Here is a 22,500-nt window from a genome sequence, read left to right as displayed (position 1 = left end):
TTTGGCTCTGGCCAAAAGTAGTGCACTATATAGGGAAAAGTGTGTCACCTCATGTTGAGAGAGCTAACACTGCAAATAGCACTGCCACTACGGTTAAGTACCGAAAGAAAAGGCTTACATCTCGGGTCGTCGAGGGGGAAAGACGCATCGTTAAAACATTTGTAAACAACTGCTTGCAGTTCTGAGCCAACTTGGATACTAAGGAGCTCCTGAGGGAAATCAATGAGTATCAACAGCTTTATGCAATAGAGGAACAATATACTCCATCGTGGAAAGATCCGGCTGTCTCACAAAATAACTTTAACCCCACAAAACAAAAGAGATGACAGATTCATCTACTGACACTTAACCCGTTGAAGTAGAGGCTAGTACTCTTGCTGGAATCCATGCAACACTTGAGCAGTTGTGCGAGAAGGTAGCAGAGTCGAGGGGGTAGAAGAGTCGAGGGGGTAGAAGAGTCGAGGGGGTAGAAGAGTCGAGGGGGTAGCAGAGTCGAGGGGGTAGCAGAGTCGAGGGGGTAGAAGAGTCGAGGGGGTAGCAGAGTCGAGGGGGTAGCAGAGTCGAGGGGGTAGAAGAGTCGAGGGGGTAGCAGAGTCGAGGGGGTAGCAGAGTCGAGGGGGTAGAAGAGTCGAGTGGGTAGCAGAGTCGAGTGGGTAGCAGAGTCGAGGGGGTAGAAGAGTCGAAGGGGTAGCAGAGTCGAGGGGGTAGAAGAGTCGAGGGGGTAGAAGAGTCGAGGGGGTGGAAGAGTCGAGGGGGTGGAAGAGTCGAGGGGGTAGCAGGGTCGAGGGGGTAGAAGAGTCGAGGGGGTAGCAGAGTCGAGGGGGTAGAAGAGTCGAGGGGGTAGAAGAGTCGAGGGGGTAGAAGGGTCGAGGGGGTAGAAGAGTCGAGGGGGTAGCAGAGTCGAGGGGGTAGAAGAGTCGAGGGGGTAGAAGGGTCGAGTGGGTAGCAGAGTCGAGGGGGTAGAAGAGTCGAGTGGGTAGCAGAGTCGAGGGGGTAGAAGAGTCGAGGGGGTAGCAGAGTCGAGTGGGTAGCAGAGTCGAGGGGGTAGCAGAGTCGAAGGGGTAGCAGAGTCGAGGGGGTAGAAGAGTCGAGGGGGTAGAAGAGTCGAGGGGGTAGCAGAGTCGAGGGGGTAGCAGAGTCGAGGGGGTAGAAGAGTCGAGGGGGTAGCAGAGTCGAGGGGGTAGAAGAGTCGAGGGGGTAGAAGAGTCGAGTGGGTAGCAGAGTCGAGTGGGTAGCAGAGTCGAGGGGGTAGAAGAGTCGAAGGGGTAGCAGAGTCGAGGGGGTAGAAGAGTCGAGGGGGTAGAAGAGTCGAGGGGGTAGAAGAGTCGAGGGGGTGGAAGAGTCGAGGGGGTAGCAGAGTCGAGGGGGTAGAAGAGTCGAGGGGGTAGAAGAGTCGAGGGGGTAGCAGAGTCGAGGGGGTAGCAGAGTCGAGGGGGTAGAAGAGTCGAGGGGGTAGCAGAGTCGAGGGGGTAGAAGAGTCGAGGGGGTAGAAGAGTCGAGGGGGTAGAAGAGTCGAGGGGGTAGCAGAGTCGAGGGGGTAGAAGAGTCGAGGGGGTAGAAGAGTCGAGGGGGTAGAAGAGTCGAGGGGGTAGAAGAGTCGAGGGGGTAGAAGAGTCGAGGGGGTAGAAGAGTCGAGGGGGTAGAAGAGTCGTGGGGGTAGAAGAGTCGAGGGGGTAGAAGAGTCGAGGGGGTAGAAGAGTCGAGGGGGTAGCAGAGTCGAGGGGGAGCTTGGATTATAGCCAGAGTAAAATTCTCATGTTCCAAGGAGAGAACAAGGCCCTCACAGCCATGGTAAAAAAAAACTCGATTCCAACATGGATTGTCTACTCAGGGAAAACAGGGTGATGAGGGAGTCACTGCTAGACATACAAAGTCGTAGCATGTGTGAAAATCGAATATTTTCAGGGATTCCTGAGGACTCCTCCAATAATCCAGAGGGGGGCGATCAGAGAATTCATGCAATCAGTCTTGAAACGTCCTCTAGAGACTGTAAACAAGGTGTCTTTACACAGACTTTTAGCTCGGCGCAACAAGACCAAGGGTCCCCGACCGATCATCGCAAAATTTAGGAGGTTAAAGGGACCAAATTCAGTCTCATTGACCAATTTCCCCGGGAGATAAACGAACATCGTAAGAGACTGTATCCGGTACAAAGGGAACAAAGGGATTGTGTGCGGACGCATACATACAAACGCACACTTGATCTCTCTCTCTTCTCTTCTCTCCCCTCTCATACATACAAACACACACTTGATCTCTCTCTCTTATCTCACTTCTCTTCTCTCCCCTCTCTTCCCTATCTCACCGCTCTCTCTCTCTTCCCTCTCTCTCTCCCCTCTCGCCTCTCTCCCTCTCTCCCTCTCTCCCCTTTCCCCTCTCTCTCTCTCCCCTTTCCCCTCTCCCTCTCTCCTCTCTCTCTCTCCCCACTCTCTCTCCTCTCTCCCTCTCTCCCCTCTCTCCCCACTCTCTCTCTCTCCTCTCCCCTCTCTCTCTCTCTCCCCTCTATCCCTTCTCTCCCTCTCTCCCCTGTCTCCCCTCTCTTTCCCCTCTCTCTCTCTATTGTCGAGAACTTTTATATAATTATTTGTGTTGTCTATCTTTTGTTTATCTTTGTCTCCATGTTTATCTTTGTCTCCATGTTTATCTACAGTATCAGTCAAAAGTTTGGACACACATACACATTCAAGGGTTTTTCTTTATTTTCACAATTTTTTTAACTGGCAATACATATTTCACCCCTTTCCATAACGAGATACTGTTCTCAGGCTAAATGGACCATAATTAGTCTGATGTTTAGAATTAAAGATCCAGGTTGTAACTGTATGTGTTTTATTCCCTTGGCTGTTTGCCTGTAAGCCAATGCCACCGATCTTAGAACATTTTGTCAAGATATAATGTGTGTGATATTTTTATGTGATTTAATGAGAATGTATTTTTTTTTTATGTCTTCACTATTATTCTACAATGTAGAAAGTGAAGAATTTTTTAAAAACTTTTATTTAACTAGGCAAGTCAGTTAAGAACAAATTCTTATTTTACAATGACGGCCTAGGAACAATGGGTTAACTGCCTTGTTCAGGGGAAGAACGACAGATTTTTTTACCTTGTCAGCTCGGGGATTCGATCTTGCAACCTTTTGGTTACTAGTCCAACACTCTAACCACTAGGCTACGCTGCTGCCCCTTGAATAAGTAGAATGAGTAGAACAGGGACATTGGGCAATAATAACATATTGGATTTTTAAAATATCTGGTCTCTCCGCGGCCTTAGGGGTCAGGGATGGAATAGTGGGAACAACCCAACTCGAGATGAGGAGGGCTTTTAGAGGGTGGAATAGTGGGGACCAATTGGAGGTTTACTTAGAAGCAATGCAAATATCATGGTACAGCTATATAGACACTCAATCATCATGTTACTTTTTAATGGTACGTTTATAAGCATATATTTTGATAAATTGAATTGAAAGTTGTGTCTCATTATGGTAAGTGGTGAAATAAGTATAGCCAGTTACAATTATAATGGCCTAGCAGATAATAAGAAAAGACGATCAGTATTTACCTGGTTAAAAGAGAAGGAATATAATATCTATTGTTTACAGGAAACCCATTCAACAATTTAAGATGAAGTTTTGCGGAAAAAGGACTGGGGAGGGGGGGCGAAATATATTTCTCCCATGGGGCAAATAAATTCAAAAGGGGTGATGGTTTTAATTAACAGTAATTTTGATCCAAATGTACACATTGTCCAAACAGATCATCAAGGTAGATGGATTATTTAAAATATGTTATTGGACCATAAACAGATATGGCTTATTAACCTATACGGTCCAAATAATGATGATCCAAGCTTCTTTGAAAATATATATAAGAATTTATCAACTCTATAAGCAACACTAGACTCTATTATTATGGTGGGAGATTTCAATATGGTCTTAAATATCTCTATGCACCGGAAAGGAAATCACACTACAAACTATCACCCTCAGGCACTTAAGGAAATCATGAATATCATGGATATATTGGAATTAGTGGATATATGGAGACTTAAATACCCTGACCTAGTGAGATATACATGGCGGAGGCTTAATCAAGCTAGTCGTCTTGACTACTTTCTTATGTCATTCTCTGTGGCACAAAAAGTTTAACTTCTATGGGCTACGTGGGACGCTATAATCCATATTTATGTACAAATACCTCCGTTTTGTTCGTGCGTACAGATCACTTATCCAAAGGCATAACACGCGAGCGCGGAACCAGAGACGAAAAGTCAAAATGTTCCATTACCGTACTTAGAAGCATGTCAAACGCTGTTTAAAATCAATCTTTATGGTATTTTTTTGCGTAAAATTGCGATAATATTCCAACCGGACAATAGCGTATTCATTCAAGGAGAAAAAGAAGGAATGGCGCGCTCGCGGGATCGAGCATATCCAATCCCTTTGTTGCCAGGCAGACCACTCAGTAACTGAGCTCCTATTATCTGCCCAGTGACAGGAGAATGCTCAAACCACTTTCTGAAGGCTGTTGACAGCCAATGGAAGCCTTAGGAAGTGCAACGTCACCCCACAGACACTGTGGCTTCGATAGAGAATCAAAAGAACTACAATTCTCAGACTTTCCACTTCCTGCTTGGATTTTTCTCAGGTTTTTGCCTGCCATATGAGTTATGTTATACTCACAGACACCATTCAAACAGTTTTAGAAACTTCAGAGTGTTTTCTATCCAAATCGACTAATAATATGCATATTCTAGTTTCTGGGCCAGAGTAGTAACCTGTTTAAATTGGGTACGTTTTTCATCCGGCCGTGAAAATACTGCCCCCTAGCCCAGACAGGTTAAAAAGTGTTGATAGGGGACAGAATGCTTTTGGACCATCACATAATTGGCATATATATTACTCTTACAGGATTTCCAAGTGGGCGAGGATATTGGAAATTTCATCAAAGCCTACTAGATGATAAATTGTTTATAACTAGGACAGAAGAATTTATAACTGACTTTTTCAGACATAACATAGATACAGCAGATCCCCTTATTGTATGGGCCACTTTTAAATGTGCTTTTAGAGGCCATGCAATTCAGTACTCATCTATAAAACAAAAGCAATTTAGGTCAATAGAGTCCATATTAACAAAGGAAATTGAAGGACTAACAGTACAGATAGATAGCAATAACAACTGTACCATAGAGGCACTGAATAAGTTAGAGGAAAAACAAAAAGAAATGGAGGAACTTTTTCAAGAAAGATCCAATGTAAAATATTATAAAAAATAATGTGAACTGGATGGAATATGGGGAAAAATGCACCAAATTCGTTTTCAATCTTCAACATAGAAATGCTACTAAAAAAATATTTATTGAAACTTGTTACAAATGATGGAGTCACGAATGATTCACCGAACAATATTTTGAAAGAGGAAGTAAAGTACAGTAATTTGTTTTCATTTCAGTCTCCTCCATCTCCACTAACCGAAGCTAATTGTATGGATTTTATTCCTAATAATAATGTAAAATTAACATCTGTACAGAAAGACTCATGTGAAGGCCAAATTACAGAGGAGGAACTTCTTGATGCAATTGGGGCCTTTAAGGCTGGGAAAACTCCAGGGCTGGATGGCATACCAGTGGAAGCATACCAAACTTTTTTTGATATACTCAAAGGACCATTATTACCATGTTTTAACCACTCCTATATAAATGGTAGATTATCAGACACGCAACAAGAATGTCTCACCACATGTTCAAGAATGGCCCTTTTCCCTTTATTCAGATTACAACTGCTCAATTTCGGTTATTTAATTATTTTTTTTTAAATCTCCAAAATATCGTTATTTTTTTTTAACAAGCCTTAGAAAGTTCTTTGCAACTTCAGTTTAATCCACCAGAAAAGACAGAACAAATATTGTGGTTAAACTCAAATATACTAATTGATTTGAAAAAAAAATGATTTTTTTGATACATTTTTTTAAAAAGGTATAATTTTTGTAAATGATATCATAAATAGGACTGGTGGAGTTATGTCACACATGCAGCTAACACAGACATATTGAAATGTCTGCTCTACCCAAAATTACAACCAACTAATTGCAGCATTACCACAAAAATGGAGGAGGCAAGTGGAAGAGGGAAAAAGTAAGGAACTTGTCTGTCGGCCCTGCATTAAAGACCATAAATGGTTAAAGAAAATTGTGATAAATAAAAATATATACCAATTTCATTTAAGGACCAAACAATTGACAGCTGTGCCATATAAATTGCAAAATAGTTGGGAAGAGATTTTGGATGTACCCATTCCATGGCAGATGGTTTATGAATTGATACGCAAAACAACACCGGATTCAAAACCTCAAAGTTTTCAATTTAAATTATTATACAAAATTCTTTCAACCAATAGAATGTTATATATATGGGGGATACAATCTTCCCAGCTCTGCAGATTTTGCTGTGAGGAGGCAGAGTCATTAGATCATTTATTTTGGTACTGCCCATACATAGCTTGTTTTTGGTCACAGGTCCAGGAATGGCTGAAGAATTGCATTATTTACCTAGAACTAGCAATACTAGCAATACTGGGTGATTTGAAAAGTCATAGTCAATCGATCAATAATATAATAATTATTTTAGCAAAAATGTTTCTCTTTAATTTACAATCTGTGAAAGCTATGAGAATACAAAGGTTAAGAACTTTTGTGAAGCATCACAACACAGTTGAAAAATATATGGCAAATAGAAATCCAAAATGGATGGTGTTAAGAGATAGATGGGAAGGGTTAAATGGAGCTGAAGGGTGGGACTAATAACAACAAGAACCAATGTAAAACATACGGGTTCTGTAAAATGTATATAGGTTCAGAAATGTTGTGAAATAGCACAGTTACAAATAGAAATCAAACTGGATGAACATCAGAAATAGAGGAAGGACTAAAAAACAAACAAAATATAACTATTGTAAAATAGATTGTGTCTGTAAAATGTGTATAATATGTATAACCCGAAGGTAGAAGCCTAAGTGTTATTGTTTATTAGTTTACTCCAATTGGGGAGGGGTGTTAGGGTTTGCGGGGAATAATAAAGGTATATTCTAAAATAAAGTGTGTATATGTATGTATAAATGTATGTATGTATATATATAAATAATATATATATATATATATATTTCCCCAAAAAAATATATGGAGGACTGGAAATGATGCAGACAATTACATTGATGGAAGCAACAATCTATCCTCAATATTAAAGCTGATCCCCCCCACTAAGAAAATACTAATAATAACATATTGTACACATTTGTACTGTAGTGAAGCCGTCTCTATAGTAATGCAAGGTCTCTTTAATGATCATGTAAAACGTAAATTGCTATGGAAATGCTGGGATGTGTTTTTCTTTTAGAAAATTAAATGTATTTTTGATGGAACTACAATACAACTATGATGGTGATACTACTATTATACGATTACAATTATCATCATGAATATTAAGACTACACTCACTTCATGTTACACACATAGACACTCAACCATGCAAATTGGCTGGGTTATTATTTATTTGGACATCACACATTATAGTCTTACTCTTATACAGACATCGTACACACTCTCATTATATCACATCCAATATTACACACATCAACCTACTCAGATTTACTATACACATCATATCTTGACTCAATGTTCTAACATCTGTGGCATTGGCTCACAGGCAAACAGGCAAAGGAATAAAACACATACAGTTACAACCTGTTTCTAAATATCAGATGTTTAAAATCTCTAATTTTGACTAGAGATTGGCAGTAACTTTACAAGCACTAATTATGGTCCATTTCGACTGAGAATAGTATCTAGTTATGGTAAGGGGTGAAATATGTATAGCCAGTTATAATTGTAACGGTTCAGCAGATTATAAAAATAGAAGATCGTTCTTTACGTGGCTAAAAGAAAAGGAATATAACATATACTGTTTACAGGAAACTCACTCTACATCCTTAGATTAAGTTGCGTGGAAAAAAGAATGGGGTGGTGAAATAATTCTCTGTCATGGACAAAGTAACTCGAAAGATGTGATGATATTATTTAACACAAATTTCAATCTGAATGTGCAAATAGTCAGGAATGATTCGCTAGGAAGGTGAATCTTTTTTAACATGAAAGTGGATGAAAACCAGATTTGACTCATTAATCTATATGGTCCAAATCACGATGATCCATTCTTCTTCAAAAATATTTATGGCAATTTATTCAATTTACAGGCAACAAACGATCAAATCATTATGGTGTGAGACTATAACACAGTGTTATATACCTCAATGGACCGTAAAGGAAACTACAAGCTATCATCACCGTGCCATTAAGGAAATCACAAATATTATGGACACATTAGAAATAGTGGATATTTGGAGACTAAAAAAAAACATGATCTAGTGAGATATACAGTGAGGGGAAAAAAGTATTTGATCCACTGCTGATTTTGTGCGTTTGCCCACTGACAACGAAATTATCAGTCTATAATTTTAATGGTAGGTTTATTTGAACAGTGAGAGACAGAATAACAACAAAAAAATACAGAAAAATGCATGTCAAAAATGTTATAAATGGATTTGCAATTTAATGAGGGAAATAAGTATTTGACCCCTCTGCAAAACATGACTTAGTACTTGGTGGCAAAACCCTTGTTGGCAATCACAGAGGTCAGACGTTTCTTGTAGTTGGCCACCAGGTTTGCACACATCTCAGGAGGGATTTTGTCCCACTCCTCTTTGCAGATCTTCTCCAAGTCATTAAGGTTTCGAGGCTGACGTTTGGCAACTCGAACCTTCAGCTCCCTCCACAGATTTTCTATGGGATTAAGGTCTGGAGACTGGCTAGGCCACTCCAGGACCTTAATGTGCTTCTTCTTGAGCCACTCCTTTGTTGCCTTGGCCGTGTGTTTTGGGTCATTGTCATGCTGGAATATCAATTCCACAACCCATTTTCAATGCCCTGGCTGAGGGAAGGAGGTTCTCACCCAAGATTTGATGGCACATGGCCCCGTCCATCGTCCCTTTGATGCGGTGAAGTTGTCCTGTCCCCTTAGCAGAAAAACACCCCCAAAGCATAATGTTTCCACCTCCATGTTTGACGGTGGGGATGGTGTTCTTAGGGTCATAGGCAGCATTCCTCCTCTTCCAAACATGGCGAGTTGAGTTGATGCCAAAGAGCTCCATTTTGGTCTCATCTGACCACAACACTTTCACCCAGTTGTCCTCTGAATCATTCAGATGTTCATTGGCAAACTTCCGACGGACATGTATATGTGCTTTCTTGAGCAGGGGTACCTTGCGGGCGCTGCAGGATTTCAGTCCTTCACGGCATAGTGTGTTACCAATTGTTTTCTTGGTGACTATGATCCCAGCTGCCTTGAGATCATTGACAATATCCTCCTGTGTAGTTCTGGGCTGATTCCTCACCATGCTCATGATCATTGCAACTCCACGAGGTGAGATCTTGCATGGAGCCCCAGGCCGAGGGAGATTGACAGTTCTTTTGTGTTTCTTCCATTTGCGAATAATCGGACCAACTGTTGTCACCTTCTCACCAAGCTGCTTGGCGATGGTCTTGTAGCCCATTCCAGCCTTGTGTAGGCCTACAATCTTGTCCCTGACATCCTTGGAGAGCTCTTTGGTCTTGGCCATGGTGGAGAGTTTGGAATCTGATTGATTGATTGCTTCTGTGGACAGGTGTCTTTTATACAGGTAACAAGGTGAGATTAGGAGCACTCCCTTTAAGAGTGTGCTCCTAATCTCAGCTCGTTACCTGTATAAAAGACACCTGGGAGCCTGAAAACTTTCTGATTGAGAGGGGGTCAAACACTTATTTCGCTTATTAAAATGCAAATCAATTTATAACATTTTTGACATTCGTTTTTCTGGATTTTTTGTTGTTATTCTGTCTCTCACTGTTCAAATAAACCTACCATTAAAATTAAAGACTGATCATTTCTTTGTCAGTGGGCAAACGTACAAAATCAGCAGGCGATCAAATACTTTTTTCCCTCACTGTACATGGAGGAGACTTCATCAAGCTAGTTGTCTTGACTACTTTCTTGTCTCTTTCTCTTTTGCGTCAATTGGCCTTCACATAACTCAGAATTTCCACATGGATGGGGATATTGAAAATTTAGTCAAAGTTTACTGGAGGACAATGTATTTTTAATTAAGACAAAATCATTTATAACTGAATTTTTCCAGTACAATATTGGTTCATCAAATCAAATGTTATTTGTTTGTCACATATACATGTTTAGCAGATGTTATACAATCCCCTTATTGTTTGGGATAACTTTAAATGTACCTTCAGAGGTCATTCAATTCAATATTCATCAATAATAAAAAAGCAGTTTCTGTCTAAAGAGACAAGACTAACAAGGGAAATACATGAACTACTAGTACAGGTAGATAGCAATAAAAACGATACTACAGAGATACAAAATAAGTTAGAGGAAAAACAAAAAGAACTGGAGGAACTTATTCAAGAACGATCTAATGTAATCTATTACAAAAATTAAGGAAACTGGATGGAATATGGAGAAAAATGTACCAAATTCTTCCTGACTCTCCAACACAGATGCGCTACCAAAAATAATTAGCAGAAACTCGTTACTAAAGACGGAGTCATCTATGATTCTCCAAATTATATTTTAAGATAGGAAGCTAAATATTTTAAGCAGATATTCTCTTTTCCGTCTCATCCTCACCCTCTGAATGATGATTTCTGTAAGGAATTCTTTCCAAATAATACAACAAATTTAAAATTAACAAATGTACAGAAAGATCAGACCAAATTACAGAGGAAGAACTTTTTGAGGCTATTAAATCCTTTCAGTCTGAAAAAACCCCAGGGCTTGATGGTATAACGGTAGAGGTATATCAAGCCTTTATTCATATACTCAAAGCTCCATTGTTAGATTGTTTTAACTACTCCTATAGAAATTGTAGTCTGTCAGGTACTCAGCAGGAAGGTCTGATTTCACTATTATTAAAACAAGACCCAGATGGCAACTATAAAGACCCAGTCTATCTAAAAACTGGAGGCCCCTTTCACTTCAATGTTGTGACGCAAAAATACTAGCAAAATGCATATCACTCAGAATTAAAAAGGTTTTATCAGGTATTGTTCATCCTGATCAGACAGGTTTTTACATGGACGATATATTGGAGATAATATATGACAACTACTAGAAATAATATAAAAACATGAAACATCTAAGAAGCCAGTAATAGTATTTATAGCGGATTTTGAAAAGGGATTTGATAAAGTAAGACTGGATTTTATTAATAAATGCCTGGATTTTTTCAATTTTGGTGAATCTCTTATAAAATGGGTAAAAGTAATGTATAGCAACCCCAGGTGTAAAATAGTAAACAATGGCTACTTCACAGAGAGTTTTGAATTGTCAAGAGGAGTTAAACAAGGGTGTCCGCTGTCATCATATCTATTTGTTACAGCCATTGAAATGCTAGCTATTAAAATCAGATCCAATAACAACATTAGAGGATAAGAAATCCAAGGCTTAAAAACAAAGGTGTCCATGTATGCTGATGACTCAAGTTTTATATTATGTCCGCAAGCTAGATCCCTGCAATGTCTCATTGAAGATCTAGATAACTTCTCTGTACTCTCTGGACTAAAACCTAATTATGATAAGTGTACAATATTACATATTGGATCTTTAAAAAATACAACTTTTACATTACCTGGTAAAAATATTCTGACGGTGTAGTAGACATACTTGGTATTCCTTTCACAAAATACACTGCTCAAAAAAATAAAGGGAACACTTAAACAACACAATGTAACTCCAAGTCAATCACACTTCTGTGAAATCAAACTGTCCACTTAGGAACCAACACTGATTGACAATAAATGTCACATGCTGTTGTGCAAATGGAATAGACAACAGGTGGAAATTATAGGCAATTAGCAAGACACCCCCAATAAAGGAGTGGTTCTGCAGGTGGTGACCACAGACCACTTCTCAGTTCCTATGCTTCCTGGCTGATGTTTTGGTCACTTTTGAATGCTGGCAGTGCTTTCACTCTAGTGGTAGCATGAGACAGAGTCTACAACCCACACAAGTGGCTCAGGTAGTGCAGCTCATCCAGGATGGCACATCAATGCGAGCTGTGGCAAGAAGGTTTGCTGTGTCTGTCAGCGTAGTGTCCAGAGCATGGAGGCGCTACCAGGAGACAGGCCAGTACATCAGGAGACGTGGAGGAGGCCGTAGGAGGGCAACAACCCAGCAGCAGGACCACTACCTCCACCTTTGTGCAAGGAGGAGCAGGAGGAGCACTGCCAGAGCCCTGCAAAATGACCTCCAGCAGGCCACAAATGTGCATGTGTCTGCTTAAATGGTCAGAAACAGACTCCATGAGGGTGGTATGAGGGCCCGACGTCCACAGGTGGGGGTTGTGCTTACAGCCCAACACCGTGCAGGACGTTTGGCATTTGCCAGAGAACACCAAGATTGGCAAATTCGCCACTGGCGCCCTGTGCTCTTCACAGATGAAAGCAGGTTAACACTGAGCACATGTGACAGACGTGACAGAGTCTGGAGACGCCGTGGAGAACGTTCTGCTGCCTGCAACATCCTCCAGCATGACCGGTTTGGCGGTGGGTCAGTCATGGTGTGGGGCATTACTTTGGGGGGCCGCACAGCCCTCCATGTGCTCGCCAGAGGTAGCCTGACTGCCATTAGGTACCGAGATGAGATCCTCAGACCCCTTGTGAGACCATATGCTGGTGCGGTTGGCCCTGGGTTCCTCCTAATGCAAGACAATGCTAGACCTCATGTGGCGGGAGTGTGTCAGCAGTTCCTGCAAGAGGAAGGCATTGATGCTATGGACTGGCCCGCCCGTTCCCCAGACCTGAATCCAATTGAGCACATCTGGGACATCATGTCTCGTTCCATCCACCAACACCACGTTGCACCACAGACTGTCCAGGAGTTGGCGGATGCTTTAGTCCAGGTCTGGGAGGAGATCCCTCAGGAGACCATCCGCCAGCTCATCAGGAGCATGCCCAGGCGTTGTAGGGATGTCATACAGGCACATCGAGGCCACACACACTACTGAGCCTCATTTTGACTTGTTTTAAGGACATTACATCAAAGTTGAATCAGCCTGTAGTGTGGCTTTCCACTTTAATTTTGAGTGTGACTCCAAATCCAGACCTCCATGGGTTGATAAATTGGATTTCCATTGATTATTTTTGTGTGATTTTGTTGTCAGCACATTCAACTATGTAAAGAAAAAAGTAATTAATAAGATTATTTAATTCATTCAGATCTAGGATGTGTTATTTTAGTGTTCCCTTTATTTTTTTGAGCAGTATATATAAATTAATTTCAATAGAAAACTTGTAAAAATAAACAAGATCCTGCAACCATGGAGAGATAAATACCTGTCTATTTATGTCATATCTCAAAAGTAATATCTGTTTATTTATGGAAAAACTCCTCTCAGTTTGCTCAACCCAAGATAACAACCAATTGATTACAGAATTACCCCGAAAATGAAGGAGGCAAGTGGCAGCGGAAGGAGGTAGGGAACTGGTCTGTCTGCCCAATATAAAAGATCAAAACTGGCGGTGGAATAAAAATAGCATAAATAGGAAAGTATACCAGTTTCATTTGAGAACCAGGATGTTGACAGTTGTGCCATATACTGTTTGAAAATAGTTGGGAAGCGATTTTTTTATATACCGATTCCATGGTACGAGTTGATATATAAAACGATGCAAGATTTAAGACTGTTTTTCAGCTAAAATTATAGTACAGATTTCTTGCCACCAACAAAATGTTGAATATTCAAACTCTGCAGATTTCGACCCTAGAAATAGTATTGTTGGGAGATCTGGAGAGACCGGGTCAGTAAATTACTAATATACTAATACTCTTAGTAAAAGTATTCAACTCGCAATCTGTGGATTCTATTCGATTAGATAAATTCAAATTGTATGTTAAACATCACAGCATAGTTTAAAGATATGGTGCGTAGAAATCCAAAGAGGGTGGCTAGCAGAGATAGGTGGGATGGGCTGAGGGAAGCTGAGGGTTGGGATTTGGAATAGGAGACCAGTGGGAGTGGAGTTGCTGGGCGGGGGATAGAATGACGGACAAAGTGAAAAAATAAAAGTCAAAAATTTAAGTCAAAATAAAACATAACAAAAAGTATGTTTGAATGACACTGAGGGGCAGTGTTTTTACAGCTAATGCCTGTTTGCCTGAGGCTGATTGTCACGGCTGTCGAAAGGATCGGACCAAAGTGCAGCGTGGTTGTAGTTCCACATTTTATTAAATTCGTGAAACTTTGCAAAACATAAATAACTGAATTTACAAAACAACAAACCGTGACGCAGCGAGAAACAAACACTACTCAAAAGATAATCACTCACAAAAACAGGTGGGACAAACATCAGCTTAAATATGACCTCCAATTAGAGACAACGACGACCGGCTGCCTCTAATTGGAGATCATACCAAACAAAAACCAACATAGAAATACAAAACTAGAAACTGAACATAGAAATAAAAAACATAGACAAACACCCCCTGTCACGCCCTGACCTACTCTACCATAGAAAATAACCACTTACTATGGTCAGGACGTGACACTGATGCCGTGCAGATGTTTGTGCACATGCTCTCATTCATATGGGGGCTCCCAAGTGGCGCAGCGGTCTAAGGCACTGCATTTCAGTGCTAGAGGCGTCACTACAGACCCTGGTTCGATTTCAGGCTGTATCACAACCAGCCATGATTGGGAGTCCCATAGGGCGGCACACAATTGGCCCACCGTTGATCGGGTTTGACCGGGGTCTTTTGCATTGTTGTTTTCAGTTTTTTCCTTCATTTTTCTCTTTTTTTCTCTTTTGTTAATTTTGTTGGTTATTGGTTCATTTGGGAGAGTTTTGAGGTGTGGGGAATAATTGTATTTTCTGGAGGAGGCGGTTTTGGGGGGGGGGGCTCGGATGGTTGAGGGGCTCTTGGGAAACTGGGGGGGGGATCTTGGAGGGCTGGTGTCCTGGTGGTTGGGAGCTTGGGCCTGTGGCTGATAAGTTGCTAGTTCGGGTTCCCGTTTTTGACCTTGTGGGAGATCTGGAGACGTGTCCTTCAGCAGGGCGTTGACCCTGGTTGTTTCTGTGGGTCACTCTGGAGACGTGCCCTTCAGCAGGGGCGTTGACCCTGGTTGTTTCTGTGGGTCGCTCTGGAGACGTGCCCTTCAGCAGGGGCGTTGACCCTGGTTGTTTCTGTGGGTCGCTCTGGAGACGTGCCCTTCAGCAGGGGCGTTGACCCTGATTGTTTCTGTGGGTCGCTCTGGATGGGAGTTTGTTAGATGACTAATGTGATGTAGAGCGGCTTCACTGCAAGTATATTGTATGTTTTATATATTCAAATATAAAAATAAAACAATTATTCAAAAAATGTATTTGGGACATTGAGTCTGAGTGTCTTCTCTTTTTGTGTTTCTGACAGAATACTCTGTAGTAGGTCAAAGCTGTGTGCTGGAACACCTTGGTAGAGCAGGATGGGTGAAGGCCTTGTGGTGTCCTGCTCATGTGAATTTTCAGCTTCAGACTTGCCTACTCACTTAAAACATCGTTTTTTTTGTGTGTTTAAAACTCTTGTCTTTCTATGTTGTGTGTTTCCCTCAGAACACGGTGGACAAGCTGATAAAGAAGACCAACCTGGCTCTGGTGGTGGGCACCAACTCCTGGAGACAACAGTTCATGGAGGCCATCACAGTCAGTGCAGGTAAACACCAGCTCCTGCACCGCACATACCACACTCTAGGGGGCGCCATCTAGTGGTCAGATAACTCAAAGGAAGATGGTAAATACTAGCCTGGTTAATTAACAGAACTGTTTGTGCTAACATTCCAATATTTTGCCACGTGTCATGAAAAGGTCTGGAATGTTAGCACAAACAGGGATCAGGCTAGGTAAATACAATGCAGTAACAAAAAAAAACGTGGATCTTTGATCGTTAATCGTTGATCGTCCAGTCATAACTGTTCGATTTTACATATCAGAAACTATTACCTGTGTTGTTTTTTGTTTAGCTTTGCGTTTGGCTTCATAAAGAGACAGAAAGGTTGGATATGTTTTCTGTATACGGCCATCTTCCCACTCACAGCAAACATTGCTGTTTTGTCACCTTGTCAAAGTCTGAGTGACATTGAGTCTGACTATAGGTTCTTTGTTGTGTGAAGATCTACCAATCAGCCCTGTAGACGCTCCGAGACAGACTGTCTGAAACCATGTGACCCATTTCTGCTGTAGGTAGAGCTCCTTCAGCTTCTACGGAGGAACATGCAGTGATACTCTGGCTGTTTCTCAATGCTTCTTTCCTCGCCTCCTTCTCAAAACACCTTGGAGGAAAACATCTCATTTTGAGAAGGAGGCGAGGAAAGAGGATATGAGGAATCAAATCAAGGAAAGATTAATTGAGAAAGATGCCCAGTTTCCTCCCTCAACTGTACTGTCTTGTACTGTATGTACTGTACTGTACTGTACTGTATACACACACACACACACACACACACACACACACACACACACACACACACACACACACACACACACACACACACACACAATCCTCTCTACATCTCTGTAACTTCTCTATCTCCACACAGTAAACACCTGGAAGGCCCTCACTCTGGTCAGTAATCTGGAAGGCCCTCACTCTGGTCATTAATCTGGAAGGCCCTCACTCAGTTCATTAATCTGGAAGGCCCTCACTCTGTTCATTAATCTGGAAGGCCCTCACTCTGGTCATTAATCTGGAAGGCCCTCACTCTGGTCATTAATCTGGAAGGCCCTCACTCAGTTCATTAAGTGAGGGCCTACTGTGGGCCCCTAATGGCCTACTGAGGGCCCCTAATGGCCTACTGAGGGCCCCTAATGGCCTACTGAGGGCCCCAAATGGCCTACTGAGGGCCCCTAATGGCCTACTGAGGGCCCCTAATGACCTACTGAGGGCCCCTAATGGCCTACTGAGGGCCCCGAATGGCCTACTGAGGGCCCTGAATGGTCTACTGAGGGCCCCTAATGGTCTACTGAGGGCCCTTAATGACCTACTGAGGGCCCCTAATGACCTACTGAGGGCCCCTAATGGCCTACTGAGGGCCCCTAATGGCCTGATGAGGGCCCCTAATGGTCTACTGAGGGCCCCTAATGGCCTGATGAGGGCCCCTAATGGCCTGATGAGGGCCCCCAATGGTCTGCTGAGGGCCCCCAATGGCCTGCTGAGGGCCCCCAATGGCCTTGTGAATGTATAGAGTTGGACTGTACAAGGTTTTAGCTTTGTTACATATAACTAGATCACTTCATTGAGATGTTCAGTAGTAGTGTGTGTTGTCGTTCCTCTTGCTGTCCCATCCTAATAGTTCAGTGTGAGGGTATGTGAGTCTTCTTAGAGTGGATTAAACACACTGGGAACCAGGATGTCACTATGGAATGCAACCATCAGCTCTTATGAAATATTACTCAGTTAAAAATGATTGTCTTCCTTCCCCTTGATGTCATCCCTTCTTGCTCTATTCATCTACTCTATCACTCTACCAACTACTGTTTCCACTCTTCCTCTACTCGCCCTCCTGTTCCTGTTGTTCTCTCTCCTCTCCTCCACTCCTCCCTCCCTCCCTCATCTCTCCTCTCCTCCCTCCTCCCTTTACTGTCCCTACCTGTTACTCCTCCTCCTCTTCATCCCTCCTCCCCCCCTCCATCTCTCCTCTCCTCCGCTCCTCCCTCCCTCCCTCATCTCTCCTCTCCTCCCTCCTCCCTTTACTGTCCCTACCTGTTACTCCTCCTCCTCTTCATCCCTCCTCCCTCTCTCCATCTATCCGCTCCTCTCTTCCACTCCTCCCTCCCCCTCCTCCCTCCCTCCATCTCTCCTCTCCTCCGCTCCTCCCTCCCTCCCTCATCTCTCCTCTCCTCCCTCCTCCCTTTACTGTCCCTACCTGTTACTCCTCCTCCTCTTCATCCCTCCTCCCTCTCTCCATCTACTCCTCTCTTCCACTCCTCCCCCCCCTCCATCTCTCCTCTCCTCCGCTCCTCCCTCCCTCCCTCCCTCATCTCTCCTCTCCTCCCTCCTCCCTTTACTGTCCCTACCTGTTACTCCTCCTCCTCTTCATCCCCCCCCCCTCCATCTTCCGCTCCTCCTTCCCTCTCTCCCTCTCCTCCACTCCTCCGTCCCTCCTATATCCGCTCCTCCGCTCCCCTCTCCTCCCTCCCTCCCTCCCTCCCTCCCTCCCTCCCCCCCCCCCCCCCCCATCTCTCCTCTCCTCCGCTCCTCCCTCCCTCCCCCCTCCCTCCATCTCTCCTCTCCTCCACTCCTCCCTCCCTCCATCTCTCCTCTCCTCTGCTCCTCCCCTCCCTCCTCCCTCCATCTTTCCGCTCCTCTCGTCCACTCCTCCCTCCCCCTCCTCCCTCCATTCTCCTCTCCCCCCCTTCCTCCCTCCCTTGTCCCCAGGAGACGAGGATGAGGAAGACTCCGGTGAAGAGCGTCTCCCGTCTTGTTTTGACTACGTCATGCACTTCCTCACTGTCTTCTGGAAGGTCAGTAGCGTTGGTGGTCCTCTGTAGCTCAGATGGTAGAGCATGGTTCTTGCGACGCCGAGGGTCGTGGGTTCGATTCCCGTGATCACCCTTATGTAAAAATGCACACATGACTGTAAGTCCCTTCAGATAAAGACGTCTGCTAAATGGCATATATTGTTATTAGTAACGCTTTAGTGCCACTGCTCATAACTATTAATAACTGTTAACGATGGCTACTGACAAATGTTACGATGTGTTATGTAGCTGTTATAAGGGCTTTATGAATGCATTCATAAGGACACCTATAGTAAAGTGTAAAATTATTATTATTCCTCTGGTTATTCATATTATTATTAATGCTATTATTAATATTATCATTATTACTCATATTATTAATATTATTCATATTATTATTAATAATATTATTATTACTCATATTATTATTATTATTATTATTATTCATATTATTATTCATATTCATATTATTAATAATAATAATAATATTATTCATATTATTAATAATAATAATAATATTATTCATATTATTATTAATGCTATTATTCATATTATTATTATTACTCATATTATTATTATTATTATTCATATTATTATTAATGCTATTATTCATATTATTATTCATATTATTATTCATATTATTATTAATGCTATTATTCATATTATTATTATTACTCATATTACTCATATTATTATTCATATTATTATTATTATTCATATTATTATTCATATTATTATTATTATTATTAGGTGCTGTTCGCCTGTGTTCCTCCCACGGACTACCTGAATGGCTGGGCCTGCTTCTTCATCTCCATCATCATCATCGGCATGCTGACCGCAGTGATAGGAGATCTGGCCTCTCACTTCGGCTGCACCATCGGGTTGAAGGACTCCGTCACTGCCGTGGTGTTCGTGGCACTGGGTACGTCTGTCCCTGGTGAGTACACTAATGGAGCATGGGTGTGTGGGGGGAGGCTGTGGGTGTATTTTTTATGTTTTATTTTATTTAACTTTTATTAGGCAAGTCAGTTAACTAGGCAAGTCAGTTAAGAACAAATTCTTATTTACACTGACGGCCTACCAAAACGCAAAAGGCCTCCTGCGGGGACGGGGGCCTGGGACTAAAAATTAAAAATTAATACAATATAAAAATAGGACAAAACACACATCACAACAAGAGAGACACTACAACACTACATAAAGAGAGACCTAAGACAACAACATAGCAAGGCAGAAACACATGACAACACAGCATGGTAGCAACACAACATAGCAACAACATGGTTGCAACACAACATGGTAGCAGCACAAAACATGGTACAAACATTATTGGGCACAGACAACAGTACAAAGGGCAAGAAGGTAGAGACAACAATACATCACACAAAGCAGCCACAACAGTCAGTAAAGTGTCCATGATGGAGTCTTTCAATGAAGAGATTGAGATAAAACTGTCCAATTTGAGTGTTTGTTGCAGCTCGGTCCAGTCGCTAGCTGCAGCGAACTGAAAAGAGGAGCGACCCAGGGATGTGTGTGATTTGGGGACCTTTAACAGAATGTGACTGGCAGAACGAGTGTTGTATGTGGAGGATGAGGACTGCAGTAGATATCTCAGATAGGGGGAGTGAGGCCTAAGAGGGTTTTATAAATAAGCAACGGGTATACAGAGATGACCAGTTTACAGAGGAGTATAGAGTGCAGTAATGTGTCTTATAAGGAGCATTGGTGGCAAATCTGATGGCCGAATGGTAAAGAACATCTAGCTGCTCGAGACCACCCTTACCGGCCGATCTATAAATTATGTTTCCGTAATCTAGCATGGGTAGGATGGTCATCTGAATCAGGGTTAGTTTGGCAGCTGGGGTGAAAGAAGAACGATTACGATAGAGGAAACCAAGTCTAGATTTAACTTTAGCCTGCAGCTTTGATATGTTCTGAGAGAAGGACAGTGCGCCGTCTAGCCAGTACTCCCAAGTACATGTATGAGGTGACTACCTAAAGCACTAAACCCTCAGAGGTAGTAATAACACCTGTGGGAGGAGGGGCATTCTTCTTACCAAACCACATGACCTCTGTTTTGGAGGTGTTCAGAACAAGGTTAAGGGTAGAGAAAGCTTGTTGGACACTGGTCGTAGGGGGTGTGGGCATAGGGGGTAGGGGGTGTGGGCGTAAGGGTGTGGCGGTGTGGGTGTGGGGATAGGGGGTGTGGGGGGGAGGCTGTGGGCATAGGGGGTGTAGGGGGTGGGGGGTGTGGGTGTAGGGGGTGTGGTCGTAGGGGGTGTAGGGGGCGTGGGTGTAAGGAATGTGGGAGGTTTGGGCGTAGGGGGTATGGGTGTAAAGTCATACAACAATTAAAGCGTCTTTCTTTTCACTGCTACCTTTGAAATGATTTTAAATGATTCAGTCATAAAATATAAATCACAAGACACATCATTTTAGTATAATGCACGATTGCGCCGATAGAGATGGCAGCTGTTTTTTTTAAATATTATTTCTTACATTGTTAGCCCAGAAAACATTGTGTTATTACAAACAGCCGGGAAGAACTATTGGATATCAGAGAGACGTCAACTTACCAGCACAACGACCACTACGACCAGGAATACGACCAGGGATATGACTTTCCCAAAGCGGATCCTTTGTCTGCACCTCCCAGAGCATTTGAACTGATTCCAGAGGCCGACCCAAAACAACGCCGCCGGAGGAAAGGGTGCCGGCGCAGTGAGGCTTCGGGTGTGCGCACACCACCCACCGTTTCCAAATATATTACTCGCTAATGTCCAGTCCCTAGTTAATGAAGTCGACGAAATCAGGGCAAGAGTTGCTTTCCAAAGAGATATCCAGGATTGTAAACATACTCTGTTTCACGGAGGAGACATGGCTAGCTTGGGACATGCTGTCGGGGTCCGTACAGCCAACGGGATTTTCAGTGCATCGCGCCGACAGGAACAAACATTTCTCTGGTAAGAAGAAGGGCGTGATGTATGTTTCATGATTAACAACTCATGGTGTAGTTGTAACAACATACAAGAACAAGTCCTTTCGTTCACCTGACCTAGAATGCCTCACAATCAAATGCCGTCTGTATTATCTCCCAAGATAACTCTCCTCGGTTATCGTCACAGCCGTGTATATCTCCCCGCAAGCGGTTACCAAGCCAGCCATCAAGGAACTTCACTGGACTTTATGCAAACTGGAAACCATATATCCTGAGGCTGCATTTATTGTAGCTGGGGATTTTAACAAAGCTAATCTGAGAAGAAGGCTACCTAAATTATATCAGTATATCGATTGCAGTACACGAGTGAGTAACACACTCGACCACTGCTACTCTAACTTCCGCGATGCATACAAGGCCCTCCCCCCCCTCCTTTTGGCAAATCTGACCATGACTCCATCTTCTTGCTACCCTCCTATAGGCAGAAACTAAAACAGGAAGCGCCCGTACTTAGGTCTATCCAACGCTGGTCTGACCAATCGGATTCCACGCTTCAATATTGTTTCAATCACGTGGACTGGAATATGTTCCGGGAAGCCTCAAACAATAACATTGACGTATACGCTGACTCGGTGAACAAGTTTATAAGGAAGTGTATAGGAGATGTTGTACCCACTGTGACTATTAAAACCTTCCCTAACCAGAAACCGTGGATTGATGGCAGCATTCGGGCAAAACTGAAAGCACGCACCACCACATTTAATCATGGCAAGGCAACTGGAAACATGACCGAATACATACAGTGTAGTTATTCCCTCCGTAAGGAAATCAAACAAGCAAAGCATCAGTATAGAGACAAAGTGGAGTCGCAATTCAACAGCTCAAACACAAGATGTATGTGGCAGGCTCTACAGAAAATCATGGATTACAAAAAGAAAACCAGCCCCGTCGCGGACATCAATGTCTTGCTCC

At 42.7% G+C, this 22,500-nt stretch overlaps 1 protein-coding gene across 1 annotated transcript in view; it reads left to right on the top strand.

Annotated features, from left to right (window-relative positions):
- LOC106600501 (sodium/calcium exchanger 3) overlaps positions 1-22,500 on the top strand; it is a 195,505-nt gene that overhangs the window by 167,687 nt on the left and 5,318 nt on the right. Inside the window, 3 exon segments of the mRNA XM_045707892.2 lie at positions 15,687-15,786; positions 18,508-18,593; positions 19,341-19,527. Coding sequence (XP_045563848.2) covers positions 15,687-15,786; positions 18,508-18,593; positions 19,341-19,527 — 373 coding nt within the window.

Source organism: Salmo salar, chromosome 01 (genome assembly GCF_965601325.2).
Source record: "Salmo salar chromosome 01, fSalSal1, whole genome shotgun sequence".
Classification (NCBI taxonomy): domain Eukaryota; kingdom Metazoa; phylum Chordata; class Actinopteri; order Salmoniformes; family Salmonidae; genus Salmo; species Salmo salar.
The sequence above is the reverse complement of the archived record's forward strand: the minus strand, read 5'-3'. Positions and strand labels throughout refer to the sequence as shown.